Source organism: Symsagittifera roscoffensis, chromosome 3, assembly GCF_963678635.1.
Source record: "Symsagittifera roscoffensis chromosome 3, txSymRosc1.1, whole genome shotgun sequence".
NCBI classification, from domain to species: domain Eukaryota; kingdom Metazoa; phylum Xenacoelomorpha; order Acoela; family Convolutidae; genus Symsagittifera; species Symsagittifera roscoffensis.
The window spans coordinates 23,057,118-23,078,729 of record NC_087064.1 but is presented as its reverse complement, the minus strand read 5'-3'; the positions used below and the strand labels follow the sequence as shown (position 1 = coordinate 23,078,729).

At 36.1% G+C, this 21,612-nt stretch overlaps 5 protein-coding genes across 7 annotated transcripts in view; 3 read left to right on the top strand and 2 right to left on the bottom strand.

The window, feature by feature from the left end:
- The window catches only part of LOC134841891 (endophilin-A-like), a 259,814-nt gene extending 241,801 nt beyond the window's left edge, over positions 1–18,013 (top strand). The window contains exons 7-12 of one of the 2 annotated variants that reach the window (XM_063857955.1): positions 5,991–6,158; positions 11,416–11,519; positions 12,116–12,396; positions 12,611–12,643; positions 13,184–13,565; positions 16,326–18,013. In XM_063857955.1, the coding sequence (XP_063714025.1) occupies positions 5,991–6,158; positions 11,416–11,519; positions 12,116–12,396; positions 12,611–12,643; positions 13,184–13,565; positions 16,326–16,509 (1,152 nt within the window). In that variant the 3' untranslated portion in view covers positions 16,510–18,013. The remainder of the gene's footprint in view (positions 1–5,990; positions 6,159–11,415; positions 11,520–12,115; positions 12,397–12,610; positions 12,644–13,183; positions 13,566–16,325) is intronic. The other variant, XM_063857956.1, reaches the window with a different exon arrangement.
- The window catches only part of LOC134841892 (dnaJ homolog subfamily B member 6-like), a 463,167-nt gene that overhangs the window by 241,800 nt on the left and 199,755 nt on the right, over positions 1–21,612 (top strand). The window lies entirely within an intron of this gene.
- LOC134841887 (E3 ubiquitin-protein ligase NEDD4-like) overlaps positions 1–21,612 on the top strand; it is a 378,569-nt gene that overhangs the window by 241,801 nt on the left and 115,156 nt on the right. The gene's annotated exons all lie outside the window — the stretch shown is intronic.
- The window catches only part of LOC134841889 (leucine-rich repeat-containing protein 45-like), a 449,626-nt gene that overhangs the window by 368,147 nt on the left and 59,867 nt on the right, over positions 1–21,612 (bottom strand). The gene's annotated exons all lie outside the window — the stretch shown is intronic.
- Positions 21,169–21,612, bottom strand: part of LOC134841635 (uncharacterized) — a 28,290-nt gene continuing 27,846 nt past the window's right edge. The window contains exon 5 of the mRNA XM_063857667.1: positions 21,169–21,299. Within this exon, the coding sequence (XP_063713737.1) occupies positions 21,169–21,299 (131 nt within the window). The remainder of the gene's footprint in view (positions 21,300–21,612) is intronic.

Genomic DNA, 21,612 nt, shown 5'->3' with positions numbered 1-21,612 from the left:
TTTTGTCGGCTTAATTGCCACATCACATCACTTTTGCAACAAGCAATTTTCATGTAGTTGCAAATGTTACTCATTGTAGTTTCGGGGGGACTTTTTTTGTAAAATAATTTTTTTCGGCTCAATTTATGTCCAATCAATAATTTTTTACGGCTCAATAGATTGTCGGCTGAGTTTTTGCTTCGTAAGTTTTGCTCCGTTGCTCATTGAATTTTCAAATGTTTTACTTGGCATGTTTGCCCAAAATGAACTTATATCGAAACATGCGAAACTTTTGGTAGACCTTGTTTTCTTCGACATTTTCTTTTTTTACTGATGTTTTTTCAATGTTTATTTTGTATTATGCTTTTATCGGCGTTATTTTTTTGTATGTTGACTGTCAGATTGTATTCCATGATGTGTAAACTCTTAGACAGCTATGACATCTGGCTCACTCAGAAAGTCGAATGCTTGATAATCCTGAGGACGATGGCTCGATACCTGTTTACGGCTAAATCTTCAGAGCTTTCTTACTCATTTCCCTGTTGGCAATTTTATAGCTCTTTTACTATTCTTGAATTTGTTTGCGAAGCTCTGCTTTTTGCCTCTTTGTTATAATTTTACTGAATAGCAATAGATAAGTTTTACGAAAGGGGGATATGCAGAAGCCTTTCTCTCGGGCTACTTGAATTCGTTGACCATTTTTAAACTGTCTGCTGGCTATGTTTCGATTTCCCTGCGGAATCATAAATTTACTCTTTGACCCAGTTTTCTCAAATAGGGCTAATTTCATGAAAGAAGGCCCGTAATATAATTTTTTTGAAAATCAACGCTTTTTTCTCCGGATTTATATATATTTTTTAAAAGTTGAGAACAAATCAGTCCTTTTTTTCAATTAACTCCTTACGGACTGTCTGTTGGCTTTTTTACTGCCATATAATTTTGATCAGAATTCAGAAATGATTTTCTTGAGCTTAACCCGTGCGATTAGCAAGCGTTATCGAATCGGGACTTTTGTCTTTTTCAACGTTAACAACTAGTTTATCAAGCTACTTGAATCATTTGGCCTAAGCATTTTTCATAGTAATTTCGACATTTTCATTTTTTTTACTTATGTTTTTTCAATGTTTATTTTGTATTATGCTTTTATCGGCGTTATTTTTTTGTATGTTGACTGTCAGATTGTATTTCATGATGTGTAAACTCTTAGACACCTATGACGTCTGGCTCGCTCAGAAATTCGAATGCTTGATAATCCTGAGGACGATGGCTCGATACTTGTTTACGGCTAAATCTTCAGAGCTTTCTTACTCATTTCCCTGTTGGCAATTTTATAGCTCTTTTACTATTCTTGCATGTGTTTGCGAAGCTCTGCTTTTTGCCTGTTTGTTATAATTTTACTGAATAGCAATAGATAAATTTTACGAAAGGGGGATATGCAGAAGCCTTTCTCTCGGGCTACTTGAATTCATTGACCTTTTTAACTGTCTGCTGGCTATGTTTCGTTTTCCCAGCGGAATCATTAATTTACTCTTTGACCCAGTTTTCTCAAATAGGGCTAATTTCATGAAAGAAGGCCCGTAATATTATTTTCTTGAAAATCAAAGCTTTTTTTCTCCGGATTTATATAATTTTTAAAAAAGTTGAAAACAAATCAGTCCTTTTTTTTAAATTTTGTTGAGTTTTCAATTAACTCCTTACCGATTGTCTGTTGGCTTTTTTACTACGCATATAGTTTTGATCAGATTTCAGAATTGATTTTCTTGAGCTTAACCCGTGCGATTAGCAAGCGTTATCGAATCGGGAATTTTGTCTTTTTCAACGTTAACAACTAGTTTATCAAGCTATTTGAATCATTTGGCCTAAGCATTTTTCATAGTAATTTAAAGCGTTTTTGATTCATTTCTGTAATAATTATTTTTACTAACTCTGACTTCGATTATAAGCTTAAATCGCCGAATGGGTTTGGACTGATGTTTAATTTCTTGGTTCATTTGCCGCTCAAATGTTTCTGATTACTTATTTAACGCCAGCGGATGCATGGCTGGCCGTGTTTCCCTCTAATTGAACATCGTTCGAGAAAAAACTTGGACGCTTATGTAGATGTGTTCGACTTAGTGGCTTTCATTTCATTTTCTGCCTGCTAGATTCTAATGCTATGTTTGTTTGGTATCGCAAGTGGTGCTCGGCTTCGCCTGTGTGTATAACTCTTGAGATTTTAAAACATTGATTAGACACCCATGACATGTGCCGTACAATAAGGTGTTCTTTTTTCTCCTGTGAAGAAATTTTCTAACAGATTAACTTCTCGAAGGAGATCGTTTGCAGCATTTTTGTTACTTTTTGAGTTCTCCCGTATCTCAAATCTTCAAAATTTGATCATCAGAAATCTTAGACCCGTAAACTAGTCTCTGCAAAGTTGTATCTGCAAAGCTGCTAAAATTACGAAGAAGTGTCAACGAACCAATCTATACTGAAACTGTCCCGCGCAAAAGTCATAAACTAGTTAAAGATAGTAGTTACAATAGCAGTACAGGTTTGAGGGCATCGAAGTGGCACAATTTTTTCAAGGTTTGCAGTTACTTACCAGTAGAATCAATGATTCTTGTTCTATTTTTTCTGTCTTTCGCGGAAGAAAGTCTGGTGTATTTTAAAATGTTTCTCAAGAAAGCTGGCTCAATTTCTGAGCTATATTTGAAAGTTCAGGTGGCCAGATCCGTAATTGAAAGATAGAAATCATAGAGAACCATGCATTTTACGATATTCAACATCTATGACAGCCGAAGCTTAAAACTTCATTGCAAACAAGTTTTGTGTCTGTGAAGACCTCCGTACTATGTCTGAATCTCATTAACTCAATCTGGGAAAAAATACAGCTACCTCAGATGTACAGAATCTTTCGGATCCCTCACAGCTCATGAATCGACAACAACAACTGCGCAGAAACTTTTTGGCGATATTTTAGCTGATGTGGCTCCAGTAGCGGATTAAGAGAGGGGGCGGACGACCCCCCCCCCCCTCCCCAGGAATTCGACCCCCTGCCGAGCCAAAGGGTCTCCCTTTTGTACTATTTTGAGATATTCATTTTTGGCTGACTGACTTTAAAATTTTTCTAGAGGCGCCTTCGGCGGGCGCCAATCTATCTATATCTACCTATCTATCTATCTATCTATCTATACTCTCCCATGCTTAAGCATAATAATTTTGCATGTTTAACGAAAGAATTTTTTCATGTTTAAGCTATTTTATCATATATTGCAGTGATCAAGAAATTTTTTCAATTAGTTTTCCAGCAAAGCCATTAATTTTTCAGTATTTTTTACAGGCCAAATTAAGTATGTCTGTCTGTCTGTATACCTGCTTTTTTAATTAATTTGATTATGTCTGTCTACCCGCCGCCTAGTTTTTCATCTATCTATTGTATATTTAAATGCGGGCTTCACTATCTCGCCATGTTAAAGCTTTTTCAACGTATTATTTTTGCATATTTAACAAAAGAATTTTTTCACGTTTAAGCTATATCGTATATTGCAATGGTTACAGTTTTTGTAAATTTCCCAGTTTAAATTCAGTGTTTCTTTCATCAAGTTTGAAATTAGCAAACCAATAGTAGGATATTCCCATGTTTTGCGATTCTGGCCTCCATATATGAATAAGCAAATCCTTTTAGTTTACGAGATAGGCAATTTTCGAGATTTTTCAAAAATTTCTTGAAAAATTGATTTCAAAAATTTTCATCCTGTAGTTGGGTGCTTTCAGGGTACTCTCAGGAATTGCGAATCTTGCCTTCAATCTCACTTCTGAAATCCACGTAGTTTTCGAGATATGACGTTTTTTATGATTTTTTCAAAATTTCTCAAAAAAAGTAGATTTCAAACATTTCCAAAACGTTGAAGATCTCAATCCTGTTGTTGGATATTGTGAGGGTGCTCTCAAGGGTTGCGAGTCTTGCCTCTGATTATGGCTGCTCAAATCCTTGTAGTTTTCGAGATATGACGTTTTAATGGATTTTTTAAAAATTTTTCAGAAAGCTTAGATGAAAAAAATTTCACAAAACTTGAAATTACCACCACTGTAGTGAGACTCTGTCAGGGTACTCTCAGGAGCTGCGAATTTTGCCGCCAAATTTGACTGCTCAAATCCGTGTAGTTTTCGAGATATGACGTTTTTTTGTTTTTCTCTGAAATTTTCAAAAAAAATTTAAATGTTGGAAAATTCCATAGTTTGAAGATCTGAATCCTGTTATTGGAATCTGTGAGGGTACTCTCAGGGGACTGCGAATCTTGTCTCTGATTGTGGCTGCTCAAATTCTTGTAGTTTTCGAGATATGACGTTTTATTATCTTTTTTTCAAAATTTTTCAGAAAACTTAGTTATAAAAAATTTCACAAAACTTGAAATTTTCATCTCTGTAGTGAGGCTCTATCAGTGTACTCTCAAGAGTTGAGAGTTTTGCCTCCCATTTTGACTGCTCAAATTTTTGTAGTTTCCCATATATGACGTTTTTTGTAATTTTTTCAAAAAATTTTTATGAAAATTAAATTTTTTTTTTTCCAAAGTTTGAATTTCCTAACCTGTAGTTGGAGGGTTGTCAGAGTAATCTCAGGGGTTTACAAACTAGTCTATACAAATTTGGCCTCTAAGTGAGAATGCCCAAATCTTTTTTTGTTACGAGATAACGCGATTTTTGTGATTTTTTTTGGAAATTTTCAGAACACTCAAATTACAAAATAATCCGTTTAAGTGAAATTCCCAACCGTGTAGTTGTGTACTTTCAAAGATTGCGATTATTGCAATCAGAAAAGACTGCTCAAATTTTGGTAGTTAACGAGATGTGAATACCTTTTTTATATAGAAAATTTAAGGTGAAGTTTCTCAAAATTTGAATTTCCCAACGTTGTAGTGGGGTACTGTAAGATTACTCTCAGGAGTTGGAAATCTTGCGTCCAAATGCGACTGCTCAATTGCTTTCAGTTTCCCGGATGTGATGTTTCTTAGTTCATTTTAAAATTTTTGAAGAAATTATATAAAACTTCACAAAATTTTATGGTTCTTCAAAATTTGTATAAAAAACTTGAATAAAAAACTTTGCAAAATTTGCAATTACGAACCCTTTAATTGAATGCTGTCAGAGTACACTCAAAGAATAGTTTTTGAGTTGTTGAAAGTTCGAAGCACCGGAGATGCGTTACACACTAGTCTATACAAATTTTGAGAGGGGAGCGCGCGCCAAAAAAAAAACGCAATTTGCAATTTTTTTTGGTCGAAATTTTCCCAAAAAGTGCCTAAAAACGCTTTTCTTGGCCTTTTTTTCAAAATTTGGCTGCTGCGCAGAAAATTGTGTCAAGTTGGGGTCTTTATAGTGGTTTAGGAGAGCTCAGAAAATCAATTTGGTCGACTTAAAAATAGGTCGACAAAATTTAAATATTTTTTTTTTGAAAATCTACCCCCTCATCAACTTCGACAAATACCTAGATCCGCCTGAAATTAAGCCCCCAACTTCCCCTCGAGAAAATTCTAGATCCTCCCCTGATCAGAAAACACGCTCCCCCGCTTTAGGGAAGACAATGGTAAATTGACCCAGCTTTTTTGATTGAAGTTAGCTGTAAAATTATTGAAAATGATTACTTGAAGAGATGATGGATGACATCGCATGTAACAGTGAGTCCGCATCAGATGAAAAAGGAAGAAACCGAATAAATTTCAATAGCCTGTCTGAATATAACTCGTAGCAATATGCATTTCAAATTGAATAGGATCATTAAAAATTGTTTCAAAATCCGCCCCCCCCCCCCTCGAGAAATTCCTAAATCCGCGCCTGTGTGGCTCAATTAGATCGAATTGTGCCTTATCAGCTTATTTATTGCCAGAAAATTGCCCCTTATTTTTTATTAATCCAGAGACATTCAAGTTTTTAGTTTTCCTCCAAAAGTTGAGGCTCCTCCAAAAGTTAATTTTTCTGTCTCTCAGAAGCGAGTTTGTATATTGTGTGTACGCTGTGTTGTGTTGTTGTAGGCTAATCTGAAGAAGTTGGAGTCTCGGCGTCTGGACTATGACTGCAAGAAGAGGCAGCGAGAGAAGGGCAAGCAGATCAGTGAGGCTGAGATGAGCATATCGGAGGACAAGTTCAACGAGAGTAAGCAGTCTTGCGACGCCGCCATGCGCTCCCTCATCAACTCAGATGTAAGTGGAAGTTGCTCTTGTTCAGTCAAGATGTGCAGTCAAGTCGAAGTTGCTCTTTTTTCTTGTTCTTACTCATCCAACTTTTCGTTCAAGTGTCGCTCTCCTCTCTATGAGCAGAAATATTTGACATGTTTTATCATAATTTTGAAACTTAACAGAAATTTTGGTTATAAATTTTGAGTTCACTTCAAATTAGTTTGCTAAATAATCCATTTAATTTGAAAAAATGCAAACTACCTATGGAAATTTAAACTTTTTTAATTTGACACTTGCTCAACGGGTATCCGCTGAAGTATTGTCGTCTTTTTTACGGCTTGCTAGCTTTGTTGTGATGCTGATTTAAGATTCAATTGTATTTCTAGACATTGTTTTCTCAAAATGAATGTTATGTAAGACAATTCTAGACGAACACGTGGAAGTTAAGATACTTCTAAATTGTGGTTCGGCGTAGCGACTTCGTTTCATTTTCTGTCGGCTGGTTTGCCACGCTCTGTTGCTTTGTATGGCTAGTGGCTCGAAACTCTCTGTTAAAATTTTGTGCTCCTCTTATTTTTGTGCTTATTTTTGTGCTTTCACCATTTTAAGTAAAATTGACAAATTATATTGATTCGGGTTTTCTCAAACTGGTTAAGGTCAGGCGAAAAATGCGCCAATCACGAGAGTTCTTGGTTGCTCTCATGGGCACAGTTTAGTGGTCATGTAACATGTTTTGCGGAACTCAATTTAAAAAAAAACAGCGATCAGTCGAATTGGGCGGTCGCACAGTGAAAGCAATTTCAAAGAATCTGTCGTTAAATGCACCATGTTTTGGTCTCGTCAAATGCAGCTCATTGAAATTATTTGGTAGTATCATTGTACTTTCGACGTGAAATTACGGACGGAAACCAAATGATTCATGACCTCAAATAAATTGCATAGCTGTTACGTATTCTGATGATGCTAATAAGCGAGAATTGAATTTGGGGGCCGCGAGGAAATGTAAATGGATAATCGGCAGCTGAGAACAGCTCCTGTAGATTTTTTATTTCTTTTTTTATTTCTTCCTCTTTTTTTCCTTTTCTTGCATGGCTCATTATTGGACTTTACTTCAACGTCACATTCAAGGAGGTCACCTTTTCTCTCAACCTTTTGTTCACCTTTCTCTTTTTCTCTTCTTTCACACCCACGTTCAGAATTTTGTTCATCGCTAAGAAAGTTCATTTAGCCGACATGTTTACAAGCACATGATGCAATTGGAAAAATTTGAAACAATTTTCATTTTAGAAAAGATTTGAACACAGTTTCCTATCTTTAAAAAATATGAACATCAAACCGGTTGACTTGATACATTGCACTGATAGAACCGTCTCGTTAATTTTTTTTCGGTTGAATGAACTTTTTTTGAATAGCTCTCTTCTCCTACTCTATTTTTGCTTCATTGAACACACTATTGAAAAAATGCAGTGCATGTCTTTAACCTCGCCATAAGTCTACTTTTAGCGTCACTTTCATGCACCAAATCGACGCCAATTCCATATAGTTCGCTTTTTTGGCGGTACTGTCCAAAAGCAGTTAGAATACGAGAACGAGTTTATAACACAGTGCAGTCAAGAATCATATTGTCTGTAATGCTGTAATGGGGGACAGTCAGCCACCTGAGCAGTCCAATCTATCATTGGGTTCAAATGAGACTAGAAAGGAAAAATAATCATAATATTATATTTTTAATGTCAAATTAGTGAATTAGTCTGGGTAATTAGAGAAATGATCTTTTGCATCTCTGAGCGCTCAAATGCCAATAGATTTCCAATAGTTTCTTATGGAAACTGATGAAACGGTATTCGAATTTTTTATTTAGATGAGCTCAGATTCCGTGCTTTAAATTGATAATTCTTTCAACCCATCTGATGACGTAAATTTTTCCTGAAAATATACGAAAAATATAACTGATAGTCAGACAAGACTCTTAAATAGTTTGACTACGAAGTTTGGTTTTAATCACCAGTAATACCGTTTTTAAATCGATCTTCATTTCATTTTGCTCTGCATATTTATGATCAAAAGTTCCCAAAATGCCGATTTAAATATAATTTTAGTGTGTTCTGTATTACGTTTGATTTCTTGTGAAGCTCTTCCAGATTAATTTTCCAAGTTGAGCAGAAAAAACGTTTTCTGATTAGAAAAGTGGACCTGTCGCATAAAATCAAACGTGTATATTGTGTATTGCATATTTGGAAGTTTTCTGGACATTCTTTACGTTATCAAAGTGCAAAGTGCACTTTTGGGACACCTTTACAGCTTATTGATAGCATGTGCTTTGAAATTCGAATGATCAAAGCAAAAATCAAAACTCGATTTTAGAAATTTTCTAGCTCAATATATTTCGCAATTTTTTGAAATGCCTTACTTATACATCATGTGGCTTTATGCTTTGCGATTTATTAAACAAGCATAGCTTGTGTTAGAGTATGAACTCTTTTTTTCCAAGCTATTGTTGTGACAAAATGTGTTCATTTTGAAAGTGTTCATTTTGATCCAGCTATTAAGTAAAACCAATGCTAAGGATATTAATACAGGCTATTAAATTACAAATGTAGCTTCAAGTTAGCATGGATCTGTAACGTAGATGTAAGGAAGGAGACCCGCGAAAAATAAAAGGGTTCGAACCTGGGCAGGGTCGGTTGTTTTTAATGAACTTTTTCGTATTTTAGTTAAAATGCGTCCGCTCTATAAATTGAGGCATGTTAGTTGGTAATTTTTTTATTTTTTCAAGTTGACTGGTACTGCTAATGCGTCATAATTGGCTTGCGTCACTAAGCAATTATGTAGACTCATATAATTGGCGTGCGTCACTTAAAAAGTTCTGTAAAGTTTTACTCATTCAGTTTTTCCCAGTAGCGTTATCGGTCATATTTTTGCTTTGTATGCGAAGTGCAACTTAGCCTCTGTGTTACATGCAAATTTGTGTCTTTTTGTATTTGTTGCTATGCTACTTTTGCTGCATCGAATTGGCAATTTATTAGCATATGTAGCAGCGTTTCTGGTGGCTAGGTTTTAGGGATTTTAAGCAAACGTGGCTGAGTGGTAAGTGCGTGAGACTCAAATGTGCTAGGTCACAGGTTCGAATCCGAAACGTTGCCGAGCTTTTGCTAATTTGAGGCTTATTTCTACTTTTTTTTATTTCACTTGATAGAGCTGCTTTTTGGTCGTGTTCTCGCAATTATTTGCGAAGCGTAGCTTCTCCTCTGTGTAGACGTATATAAGAAATGCAAAACATTTATTTAAATGTAAATTTTCGTACTGCAAGTATCATTTTTCCATTTTTTTTCAAACCAATCCTTATTAAATAGTCTCATTTTTTAGCTATTACTTTTGCTGCAGAGTATTAGCATGCGGTCTACGCTTTGTCAAAGTATTTAAAAGTTACGCTGTTTTTTGGTTCTGTAAACCTCAGTTGTGTAGTGTAGATGACTCGGATGCTTGATGCCTCGGATACTTGTGGTTCGATTCACATAGAGGACATTTAATTTTCAAAACACTAAGGTTTTTTTGCCTTTTTGTATTTATTAGTCGATTTAAAGCTACTTTTTGCATTTTTTTTGCGAAGTGAGGCTTTGTTTCTCTGTTAAAACATTGCTTTTTTTATTCTCGCCTAATTAGCTTTGCGATGTCTTGTTATAAGTTGCTCACGCTCAAATTTAATTTTTTGATGGTTGACTCTCAATTTAAGTCGTTGGGTGAATTTATGAAAAAGTTTAAAACAACAATGTTATTTGAAAATCAAGTAGTTCTAGTGTGATATCTTTTTTTTGATATTACATGTTTTTTGTTTTCCTTGATTTCATTGGCAGTCACATCTGTCTATTGGTTCTATGTATATTCATTGTTCATTACTATTTTTTGTTGTCTAAATTTGCAGGATTTAGCTTTAATTGATCTCATCCCAGTTCTTGATAAATTTTGTCGCATTTTGATTGTAAACTTCGCAAGGGATTTTCAGCTGGTATCGAGTGGAAAAAATAGCGAAGGCTGATCTAAATATGTAAAGTTCAAAATTATGTGATTTTATATTCTTCTGCATTTTTTTGACAAAAAATATTATACAAGGTATTATTAACTAGTTTTTCAGCTTATGGTCTACTTCAATCGCCCTTAACTGAAATAAAAAACAACAAAATTTACGCAAAGATATTTTTTTCGAAAATTAGATTTTTGATACCGTGAATCTTAATTGCTATTTGTAAAAAAAAAAATGTGCTAATATCCTTGGCATTGACTGTACTTAATATCTTTGCGTAAATTTTGTTGTTTTTTATTTCAGTTAAGGGCGATTGAAGTAGACCATAAGCTGAAAAACTAGTTAATAATACCTTGTATAATATTTTTTGTCAAAAAATGCAGAAGAATATAAAATCACATACTTTTCATTTGACTTACTGTTTTTGGTTACCTTGAGTAGATGACAATTTTTCATTGTCTGCTGGATGTGTTTTGGGCCAAGCAGACTCCATTGTTTAAAGATCATTTTTCTCTTTTGTATGCGGAGTGGTACTTTGCCCCTGTAGCAAAGTTAGTTAAACTGAATTCATTGCACAAGCAAAGCTTGCGTTATAGTATGAGTATGAACTATCTTTTTTTTCAACCCAATTCGCAAATAATTTTGTGACGTAAATGTTGTTGCGAAAAAATGTGTCCATTTTGAAAGTGATCATTTTGATCAATAAGCAGCTATTAAGTACAGTCAATGCCAAGGATATTAGCACATTTTTTTTTTACAAATAGCAATTAAGATTCACGGTATCATGGATCTGTAGCGTTAAGGTAGGGAAGAAGACCCGCAACAAGATAAGAGGGCTCGAACCTGGGCAGGTTCGGATGTTTTTAATGAACGTTTTTGTATACTTTTTAAAATGCGTCCGCTCTATAAATTGAGGCGTATTAGTTAGTAAATTTCTTTTTTTTTTTTCAAATTGACTGGTACTGCTAATGCGTCCTAATTGGCTTGCGTCACTTAGCAGTTATATATACTCATAATTGGTGTGCGTCACTTAAGAAATTTTGTAGACTCAAAATTTTACTCATTCAGTTTTTCCCAGTAGCGTTATCGGTCATATTTTTGCTTGTGTGTGCGAAGTGCAACTTCGCCTCTGTTTATAAATTTACCGATTCTGTGTAGAGTCTCTAACAAAGTATTAATTGACTCATGGAGAAATAGGCATTGGTCGCTGAAAGTGATAGATATCGAAATAACTAGTTTTGTCATTTTGCTGTTTGTTAGGTTGAGGTGTTGGCCACTCTGAAGTCGCTGGTGGACCTGCAGATAGACTATTTCAGCAGCTCCCTAACCCAACTGCGCAAGATACAGACCACTTTGCAGTCCAGGTAAATTAACTCTACCCTAAATTACACTAGTTTTGCCCTTAACCAACATATTTATTGTTTTAAATCCGTTGCCACAAAAAAGATGCGCCAATTAGCTGTAATCAATTGTTGAATGCTGTATGAGTGAGTACTCCGGAGTTGGGAAAATAGGACAGTTTTTTTTGGCTCAATTTGGCTATTATTGTTTTGACGACGTCACTGAAAGCTATGATACGAGTACAGCAAACGATCATCCTTGTTTTTAAGTGTGAATGAACATATTTCACGCCAAATTTCATCTTTTGTGGTTTGACTTTTGATTTTTGTAATGTACAATCCACATTAATTTCCTGAAAGGAAGCCAAATAAGGTTCTCCAATTACGAATGTGGGAAACTGAATGTTGGCTATGTTCGGTTTAACAAAAAAAGAACAATTCGATTGATGTACAATTTTCTCTGATAAAAAATGTTTCCTTTTCTGTTGGCGAAGCTCACGAAATGATTTAACAGGATGTAAAAAAAGGTCACCTAACTTTCAAAAAAAGTTTATCTCTTTCTACTTAATTTTTTGAAAGTGTAACTTGATAGTGCCCATAATAGGGCTGCATTTTTTCAGTATTGACGAGGCAAAGATACAATCGGCCAACAGACCTAAGGTGAGTTCGGGATCTCTCTCGGGAGGAACCACTCCTCCCACTGCAGCACCACGCAAAGCAGCCTCCGTCGCCTCAACCCCCTCGGCTGAAGTGCCGTTTGGGGGTGGACCTCCCAGTTTCACCAACGGGGGCGGGTCTTCCGCTGGAGACTTCGGGTTCGGAACAAACAACAGTTCTAGTTCCGGCTTCAAACTCCAGCCACCGACTTCCCTAGCAAACAGCAGCAGTCTCTCAACATCCAGTAAGCTTCAACTGGACAGTAATATGATAAGCAAATAAATGTAACGATTAATCAGTTGGTTTGTGCGAGCGAACCAAAATTGGCTTAGAACGGAGGTGGTATGATTTGAAGAAAAGGAACGGCATTTGATCACTATTCAATCATATGATATCATCTCTCCGCTTAACTATAATTAATAGAAGCATTCTCAATCTCAGAGTAGACTTGTTATCAGGTCACAATCTACCGCCTTATTCCTTGCCACCAGGTATTGTCCTCCATCAGTGGTTAACAATATGTTCTCTCGCTCTCCATCATTACTACTGACAAAGACTCAAATTAACTTCCCACAAACGACTAATCAGAAAGTTCTCTTTTCTCACCCTTGCCCGCCCGCCTTTCTGCTTGCTCTCCTCAATCTAACTTCCGGTTTAACCCATGGATCTAACTTTTTGATCACTCATTATGGAATCTAAAAGGCAGTCTTCGACTAGTTTTATCATTGTGATTTTAAGACTTTTAGTGACTGGTTCTCAAAGTTTGGTGTCAAGTGTAGCAATTGGATGGGCCATTTATTGTCTATTCAAATCATCAAATTGTAATTGTTACCGATATTAGCAAATGAGTGTATTTTAGGCTTTACCTTGAAGAGATGTCTCAAAGAAATTCATTGATACCGCTGAAAAGTAAAAAAAAAAACGCGATGCTCTAACCTCAAAGTTATCATTTGCACCTTATTGTATTTTCTGCATGTCATTTTCACTTTTTATTTTTAACTAGCAGTTCTTAATTTTTTGCGCTGTTTCAGCTCCTAGTGACTTGAACCAATTCGGCACGAGCTCTAACCTCACTCCTCGCAATCCAGACCTTGCAAGCAGCAGTTCTATGCTTAATGGTGCCCGCAACGGACCCCACGCTCCCGTCTCCCAAGACCCATGGGAGCTACCATCCAATTCCACACCCACTCCTGCACAATCAGCAGACCATTGGTCAGCTTCCGGCATCGGACAGAACTCATCCGGGGCTGCTGGGGCTCATTTTGGATCGGACTTCGGGGGGTCGTCCAACCCGTCATCGGGAAGTTCATTGTATCCATCGCTCAATCCTCCTCAACCAGTGAAGCCTCCCCCCGTGGCTCCCAGGCCAGCTAATTTGGGACCTGCTCCTAGTTTACCCTCTGTCCCTCGCAGGTAGTACAATTTTCAGGCAGCTTAAGTGTCAATGAGCGAACTGAATTGCTTATTTAGGCTGTGTCGGTTTGACTTTCGATTTCTTAAGATCTCTTAAACTTCATTTGCTACATGGGAGGCAAATAACGCTCGTCAAAGGCATAAATGCAAATGAAGTTAATAAAAACCTGAATGACTTTGTTATCACTTGCGGGATCAAGTGTCTTGTAATCTGGAACTAGATTTTTTCCAGTAAAATTTGTCTTACAAATGTACAAGAAAATGATGTTGTTTTTTAAGAGTCGATGAACCTAGTGAATAAGACTTATACAGGTCTTGGTGTTTTTTTTATATTTTTTTCGTAAAAAAAGTCTGAAGTGCTCTGATAACTACAGATGTGCATTCATTCAAACTAATGCTTTTATGATGCACTTAGGTATTTCTGAACTTCTTGAGTTCAATTTAAATTGATCTGCTGAAAGTAGGTAAATTGAACTCCCCAAATACGAAAGTGGGGTGCATAAACTTGTGTCCCAGACATTTGTCCTTGACAAAACAGTTCGAAATTGTACCAGACATTTATGTCCCAGACAAAATTATCCGAAATTGTTTTGCGAAATTAATCTCTTTTGATTTGACCATGTGATGTTTAATGCTTTGTTCTTTCGCCTTTGTATCATCGTTTTGTAATTACATTCTATGCATACCTAATAACCATAGAACAATGAAAGCGAGAAAAAAAATATTCAAGAAGAAAAAATTAAAATTTAAAAGCGTGTTCGGTCGAGCGGTGCAGTCACTACTTTCAAGATCAAAACGTTGGTAAGTTGGGTAAAATTTGAAATTGAAAAAACCCATAATCAGGCAAATAAGGGCAAATTTGAAACGGGCTGACTCGGTTGGGCCGAAAGGGAAGGGGATGGAAAAAGCTTCATTACATTGATCATTTTGTCGTTTTCGAGTCTAGCTCAATTTTGAAATACTTCAACTTCCTCCACATTCTTCCAGCTGCTGCACCCTTTTAGAAGTTTATTTGGGTCGCAGGCCGCAACTAACTCGAAAGTTTTTTTTCAAGTTTGACATATAGAGATTTCTTGTAACGGGACACTCTTTGCCCAGCACATCATTTTTCGAGAAAGATTTTGTCGTTTTTCTGTTCATTCAGGAGTTTTTCAATGAGTTTTGGGAATGATGGGTGCTTAAGGAAGTTGCTATTCTAACCTTCAACAGCATTATTGGTTCTCGGACGCACGGGTGTAACACGATGACACATCAAGCTGTCAACGTCGAATCTGGGATTTTGTCGTGCTCCATTTGCTGCCGGGAATCCACCAATGTATTTTTCCCCGAAGTGGTTGAAGATTGGGCGGGTTGTCTCAGTTCGAAACTCTAGATCTAGTGTATAGTTGTTTGTTTCCCCAGAATATGACGCCAGACGCTTTGGCACAACTGAAAAAAGCAGTATTAATTTTGTATATTTTCGGATTTTGAGGTAAACGCATCTATGACCAGCATTTCGAAATCAATGCTTGCTTGTTTGGGAAATTCTATGTCAAAACAGCTCAAAAGACGAATATAGGTTACTTCATTCTTGTCTGGTAGCAACTCATACACAGTAGATATCAGAGATCCCTCGACTGATGCGTGTATAGCGTATATCTGAAATAACACACTCAGTGCCGTAGAAAAGGTTTCATCGCAGAACCAATCATCAGCGCCACTCAGAACATCGAGTCCTGGAAGAGTGCTGAAAACCATAGTCGATTCGTATCATTACGTCCACAGTCAAAATGAGCGAAACTCTCGCCACTGTGTTTCATTTCCAGCAACTCTGGCAGCTCAAAATAAGTTCAGGATTTTGGTTCCTGCATTATAGGCCGTTTGTCCTGTTTTACTCTGTTAACGGTCCTCTGGTTGGCCGAATAGCTCGGGATTACTGCTACAGTCTCTCTGTTGAGTCTTTTTGGACGGAAAGAATTTCTTGGCGTGGTGGATCATCTGCAACGATTGCTCTTGTTCTGAACCTCCGTTTCTAATAGTGAGGTTCTCTTGGAAAGTGTGAACGCGGCCATTGCATTTAGATAAAAAACGAAATTGAGGTGTCTTGGCAAATTTATCAATCAAGCAATAATTGTGTAGGTATGTGTAACTCAAAGAAATTTCTGGTCTAATTGCACTGTTGTGTGGCCTTTGATCCCTCCTATTGAGAGCTTGTCAAATTAGTCCGCTCATTAACTAGTGTGGCAATTACCTTGAAAATTTTGGGACAAATTCTTGGAATATTCTTGTGTTTTGGATAGTTTTTCCAGGAACTAAATGTCTTGTACACAAATGTCCAGACACGGAACGTGGAAATGGCGCGAAAAAAAAACCTTTCTTTTTTCTTTTAGAATGACTTATAGTTTCGAAAGTAAAATTTCACAGCAAAATATATTTATCTTTTGATCCAGTTTTCTCAAATTGAGTTAATTTCATCAATCAAAAGTGTTGTCTCGAAGTTTAATGAGGGTTAAGGTCATTTTTTTACTTGAAATTCGAAAGTTGAAGATCAACAAAAGTCATTTTTTTCCTTGCGTTCGTTTGCTTTTTTCCAACCGTCTATTTGCTATGTTAAGTTTTTATTAATGAAAATGGAATGAAAAAATACCCCATCGACCCAGTTTTTTTCTATTTGGTTTAAATGATCAATCATCAATGATTCTTTAAATTCAAAGAGCTTTCAGGTGGTTTGTTTCTAAAAGTTAAAGACAGTTTGTTGGCTATGTGTTTTTTGTCTTCCAGGCCCCACTGCATAGCGACTTTTGACTTCGATGCAGAGTCACCAGAGGAACTGGGTTTCAAGGAAGGTCAGAAGATCATGCTCACGCGCAAGGTTGACGACAACTGGTTGGAGGGACGTCTGGACGGGAACCCGAGAGTGGGCAGGTTCCCAGTCAGCTTCGTCCAAGTGGTAGTCCCACTATGAACTAGAACGAGATCGTCGTGATGAGGTTGTTAGTGTAGTAGTGCTTCGAACAGGTGTTATAGCAAACAGTTCAAAATTTTATGCACGCCTTTCATTGATTTGATTACTTGGACACGCCTTGGAATGGAGCTTCTTGCTGATTCACAGGTTACTTATTTTGCAACGACTCTGAGCAAGTTCTGTCTTCGCTAACGCTGTTGGATTGCACTCACGCAACTGAAACAGAATAGCAAAGCTAATATTGCTGTCGTTGAAATTAGTTTTTCAGTAACTTAAACTGGTCATTTCAGTCTTCAGTAAAAAACTGAAACCAATGGTACAATTATTCTAATACATATTTATTGCTTTCTATGATTTATTTGATCGCTCAGTTACGTTTTTTGCACTACTGCTGAATTCAAATAGAATGTTTAGAAGACTTGCTAGTTTGTCAATCTGATTTGGTTCAAAGTTGCCTCCGAAACATGTCTCTCAGTATAATGCAATGAATGACCTCAGCTGTATATGTAATATGGTGCATTAAGTAGGTACTTATGGTTCTCATATTTCATTTCATTTCTGATCAAGTGCTCCTATTTAGAACGCTCTTATTCTCTGTGGGTAACTTTCGTAAAATAATAGTCTCCTTTAATTCAGTACTACCCTGAAATCCGAGGTGTCCCTATTTACATATTTGATATTCATGCAGTGACCTTGGTTTTATTTGCATTTGGTAGCATTATGTTGTGTATAGGCAAATAGTGTCAGCTAGTCTAGCCCTTAGAGTCCTATATTCAATCAAACACTTCAATATATTTATCTTCAATATATTTATTTTGATGCTCTGAAATTTCTAATCTCAATGTGCAGTCGTTTCAGTGGGCTTCATCATGAAAAAAACTACGGAGAGTTGGAGAGTGGCTTAAAAAAGAAAAGTCAAAACCATCGTTTTCGATATAATGAAACCATTTTAAACATGCTAGTGAGAAAAGTTATGTTCTAAGTCAAAATATTTCAATTTCAATTTTGGCGTCTCTAAAAGCTTAGAATTTTCGCAAAAAATGAGTTTTTGAAAAGTATATTCGGGTTCCTATGTCTGAATTGAAGTATTCCGTAAAGGAACTGGTGGATGATGAAATCAATGGTGAAATTCTCAAGCCAAAAGGACCGAGTACCCGAAAGTTATTTTAGCCAATCATAATTCAGTATTGAAAATCTGAAATCATTAAGCCATAAAATCAGTCACTTGTGGACAGTTAAAAAGAAGGTGAACCTTTTCGCGCATTGGGCCCATCCATAATGAAAATAACAGTCTCCTTGGTGCACTTTCATTTGAATTGCTTTACTGCCAATGCAACTATTGCTGTAGTTTGAGCTACACAAATATCTCTAGTTTTTTTGTTAGTCAGTAATGATGTTATGTATTAATATTCTGTATATCTTATACACGCTTGATGCGTAAATTTGTCACTGCAACAATCAAGAATGCAAATTTAATTATAGAAATTCAATTTTAGATTTTGTAGTTTCAATTCAACAATAAACTAAGTCATAGGTTAAATTTTAAGACTTTTTTGTAAGCTCAATTCAATTGTAAACTTAATCTCGTTTGACTCTGATTGCTTTTCTTTATCCAACAGCGGAAGTGTTAAGGTCACGAAAATTCTAGTTTCGAAAGTGGAATTTAATTTTCGATTTTCTCAGCGAAGTAGAAATTTTACCTATTGATTCAGTTTTCTCAAATGGGTCAATTTCATCAAAAAAGTCAATCATAAATTGTTCTAGAAATTCCAAAGAGATGTAAGGCCATCTAAGTTTTTCTTTGATTAGCAATCTTTATCAAATCGGAATATAGACTTTGTTTCGGGTTAACAACTTGTTTATCTGAATCACTTGTATCTTGGTTTTTATCTAATTAAAAGTTTTAAGCGACACCGGTACACTTAGACTGGATGTAACGTATACGCCTGGGACAGTAAAGGTCTTGAATTCAAATCTTACCTGACCCTACCTTTTTTCAAACAGGAAATATTCAGTTTCAAAGAAATTGTCGGCTTAATATTTGGCTGCTTATGATTTGTCGGTTTAGTTGCCGCATCTTAGATTTTTTTGCTGTATGCAGTTTGCATGGTAGTTGCTTTTTATGTGTTCAGTTACTCCTGCAGTTTATAAATCTACTAGCCATGACTTCTTATATTTTCGTTTGTTTTTTTTTAAAATTTTTTCGGCCTAATTGATTTGGGTTGTTCGAGGGAACCATAATTTGTATGCTTTCCTCCGGATCGCACAAAACATTAAAAATTTCAGAATAAAATGTCTAGTCTAAGTTTTTCTTGACAAGAATGTTGTTTCCGCTCGATAATTGCTTTTAAATTTTCATTAAACACTGTAGAATTTGTTTCTGAACGTGTTGTCGGCTAATAGAATATCATTCCAGACAAGGTTTTGAAATGTGTTTGCGGTGGTTTCTTTGAAATTTTTTTGTTTCATTTGGGCTTAGTGGCTGTTCTTTGCCTTCCTGTTTGCTAGCCTTGTAGTATCTCAAGTGAAGCTCCGCTTTGACTGTGTTTAATTTTTTTTTCGGCTTGGTGGCTTTTGTGTCATTTTCCGTCTGCTAGCTTGCAGTGCTATCTCTGTTTAGCTTCGCAAGTCGTACGAAGCTCTGCTTGGCTTCTGTTTATTACTGTATCATATTTAAGCCCCTTCTGCCAGCCGTGATTCAGATTCTACAAAGTTCGAAAAATGGTGTTTTGTAACGACGGATGTTTACTACATCAAGTAAAACCCGTCTGTGGTCAAGTCTGGTATCATATTAAAGCCCTTCCAGCTAGCGATTTTTCGGATTTTTTTTCGATTCACTGTAAAGATTAATGACAATGAAATTGACGGCGGAAGTCCTAATTCTTGTTTAACGTAACATTATTTGCCCTTGCGATTAGTATGGGTATTGCAATCGGCTTTTTTTCCATAAATAACTCTAGGCACAGGTCTCATATCCTGGATTCTGGATTTGTTCATCCACTAGGCCTTTCTGTTGCAATATAGATATTTCAAGCATGATAGCATTTCAAATATACGGCCTATTCGAAATTTGTTTGTTGGCTGTAATTTTACCAATTAGCTTTGTTGAAACTTCACATGTTTTTTTCCTTTTTTTTTTCCTCGGTTAAATTGGTTTCAAGATAATTTATATCGGCTTAACGGCCACATTTTGCATCGTTTGATTAGCGGAAGAATTTTTGTGTGCGTTTTGAGGGGGATGAGTTGTAACAATTTTTCATAGTTTTGATTTTTCGAATTTTTATCAAATTTTTTTTCGGCTTTTAAGGTTTCTGATAGTAAATTTTTTATTTTACTATTATGTTTTTTTTTGTTTTTAGAGTAGATCTAGTTTCTTCGATTTTAAGTTTTTTCGATTAATTTTTTCTCTTTTTTTGACTATGTTCTAGTATTTTATCGCAGGTGCTGCGAAGCTCAGCTTTGACTCTGGGTTTACATTGTTAACACGTCATTCTTTTCGTAATCGCCCTGAACTTGATAACTAACAGAAAAATAAATTGAATAGTAGTTTTTCATTTTCTTTTTAAATAAATTTCTAACAAAGCTCAAATGTCGGAACATTCTGTGCTACATGCACAGGAACCGGTAATCTTTGTTTATACATAAATTCGTGTATAGATTGTGTACTCAGACCTTATCTATGCAGGGATTAAGATCTTGGCCGATAGAAACTGGCTACCGTTACAAACCGACCGAAAAGATAAAAGACAAAGAAACAGTTTAATTTAGTATTGATTAAATAATGCTAAGCCGGGTGTTTTCTCACCTGGGGTTGCAAATAAAGATTACTCAACTAGCGTTAAGCACAGAAATTACAACTGGATTCTACTCACATGTCGTTATGAACATGCTAAGCTGTGCTTTATCTATTAGATCTTTGTAGTAGTTAGAACATAGTTGAAAGCTGTTCGAGGGAAAAAGAGCCCGGCCTGAGGGTACGAGGCCATTTTTAACTATGTTCTAACTGTTGAAGAGTATGTTTTTGCTGTTTCTGTTTGTTTTTGCGGCTCTTTTTCCTCTTCCCCCCCCCCCACCTATGAGCAATGAGCATCAATTTTATGATGTAATGAGTGGTTTTACAAGTTTAATTATGAAGACCAAATATGTTTGTCATGGCTCGATTAGTCCGCATGCCAATTTTCTTGTTGATCGGTTGGTGGCAACAGTAATTTTACTTGTAAAAAATTGCAGGTGGGGGGGGAAGGAAAAAGAGCCATTTTTGCTCTTTGAATTGTTATAATCGGACTTCTTTCAAAAAAAGAGCCCAGAAAATTGTGAGAAGTGCGCGAAACTATGCAATTGATTTCTTTTTTCCTTCATGCGTTCTAATATTTCATTTTTCGTTCACGCGTGTTCTTGTCGTGAAAGAACACGCGTGAAAGAGCAAAAACATACTCTTCTAAGTGAATCAATAGCATAGGGTTTTTCCAATTAATTCAAAACTTCCTGGTAGATGCTGATGAAGAAAATGTAAAGGCAGGAGTTCGAAAGCGTTTGGGCTCTTTTCCACTGTCACATTACATTTGCACTTGAATTGAGACTAATTTTTTTCTGTCATAGCAATAAAAATTTACATGATTAACAAATTAGCCGTTCTTAGCACCTTTGTTTTCATACCTTTCATGGCAAAGTCTTGTGAAGAAACTCTGAAGCTTTGAAGGCGGCGTTGAAGGTGTTGTTGAAGGCGGCGTTGAAGGTGTTGTTGAAGGCGGCGATGAAGGTGTTGTTGAAGGCAGCGTTGAAAGCTACACCTACAAATTGAAAGTTTTATTTTTCCAGACCTGTTTTCTTCGAAGATGATGTGATTTGCGGTTTAAGCACTTCTTGTTAAGTGAACGAAATCTACTCACTTATCCTGTTTTTTCAAGCATTTTTTTTTCAAAATACTGAAAATTGATTACGCTCAAATTTGATTTTTCACGGTTTGATATTTGATTTTTTTTCGCTTGCGATACGGAATTTATTTTCCAGTTAAATCAAAATGTCTTCTCTAATTTTTAAAATTTAATAGAAGATCGTCTGTAGTTTTTTTGCGCGGCACAGCCAACAATACTTAGTTTTGAC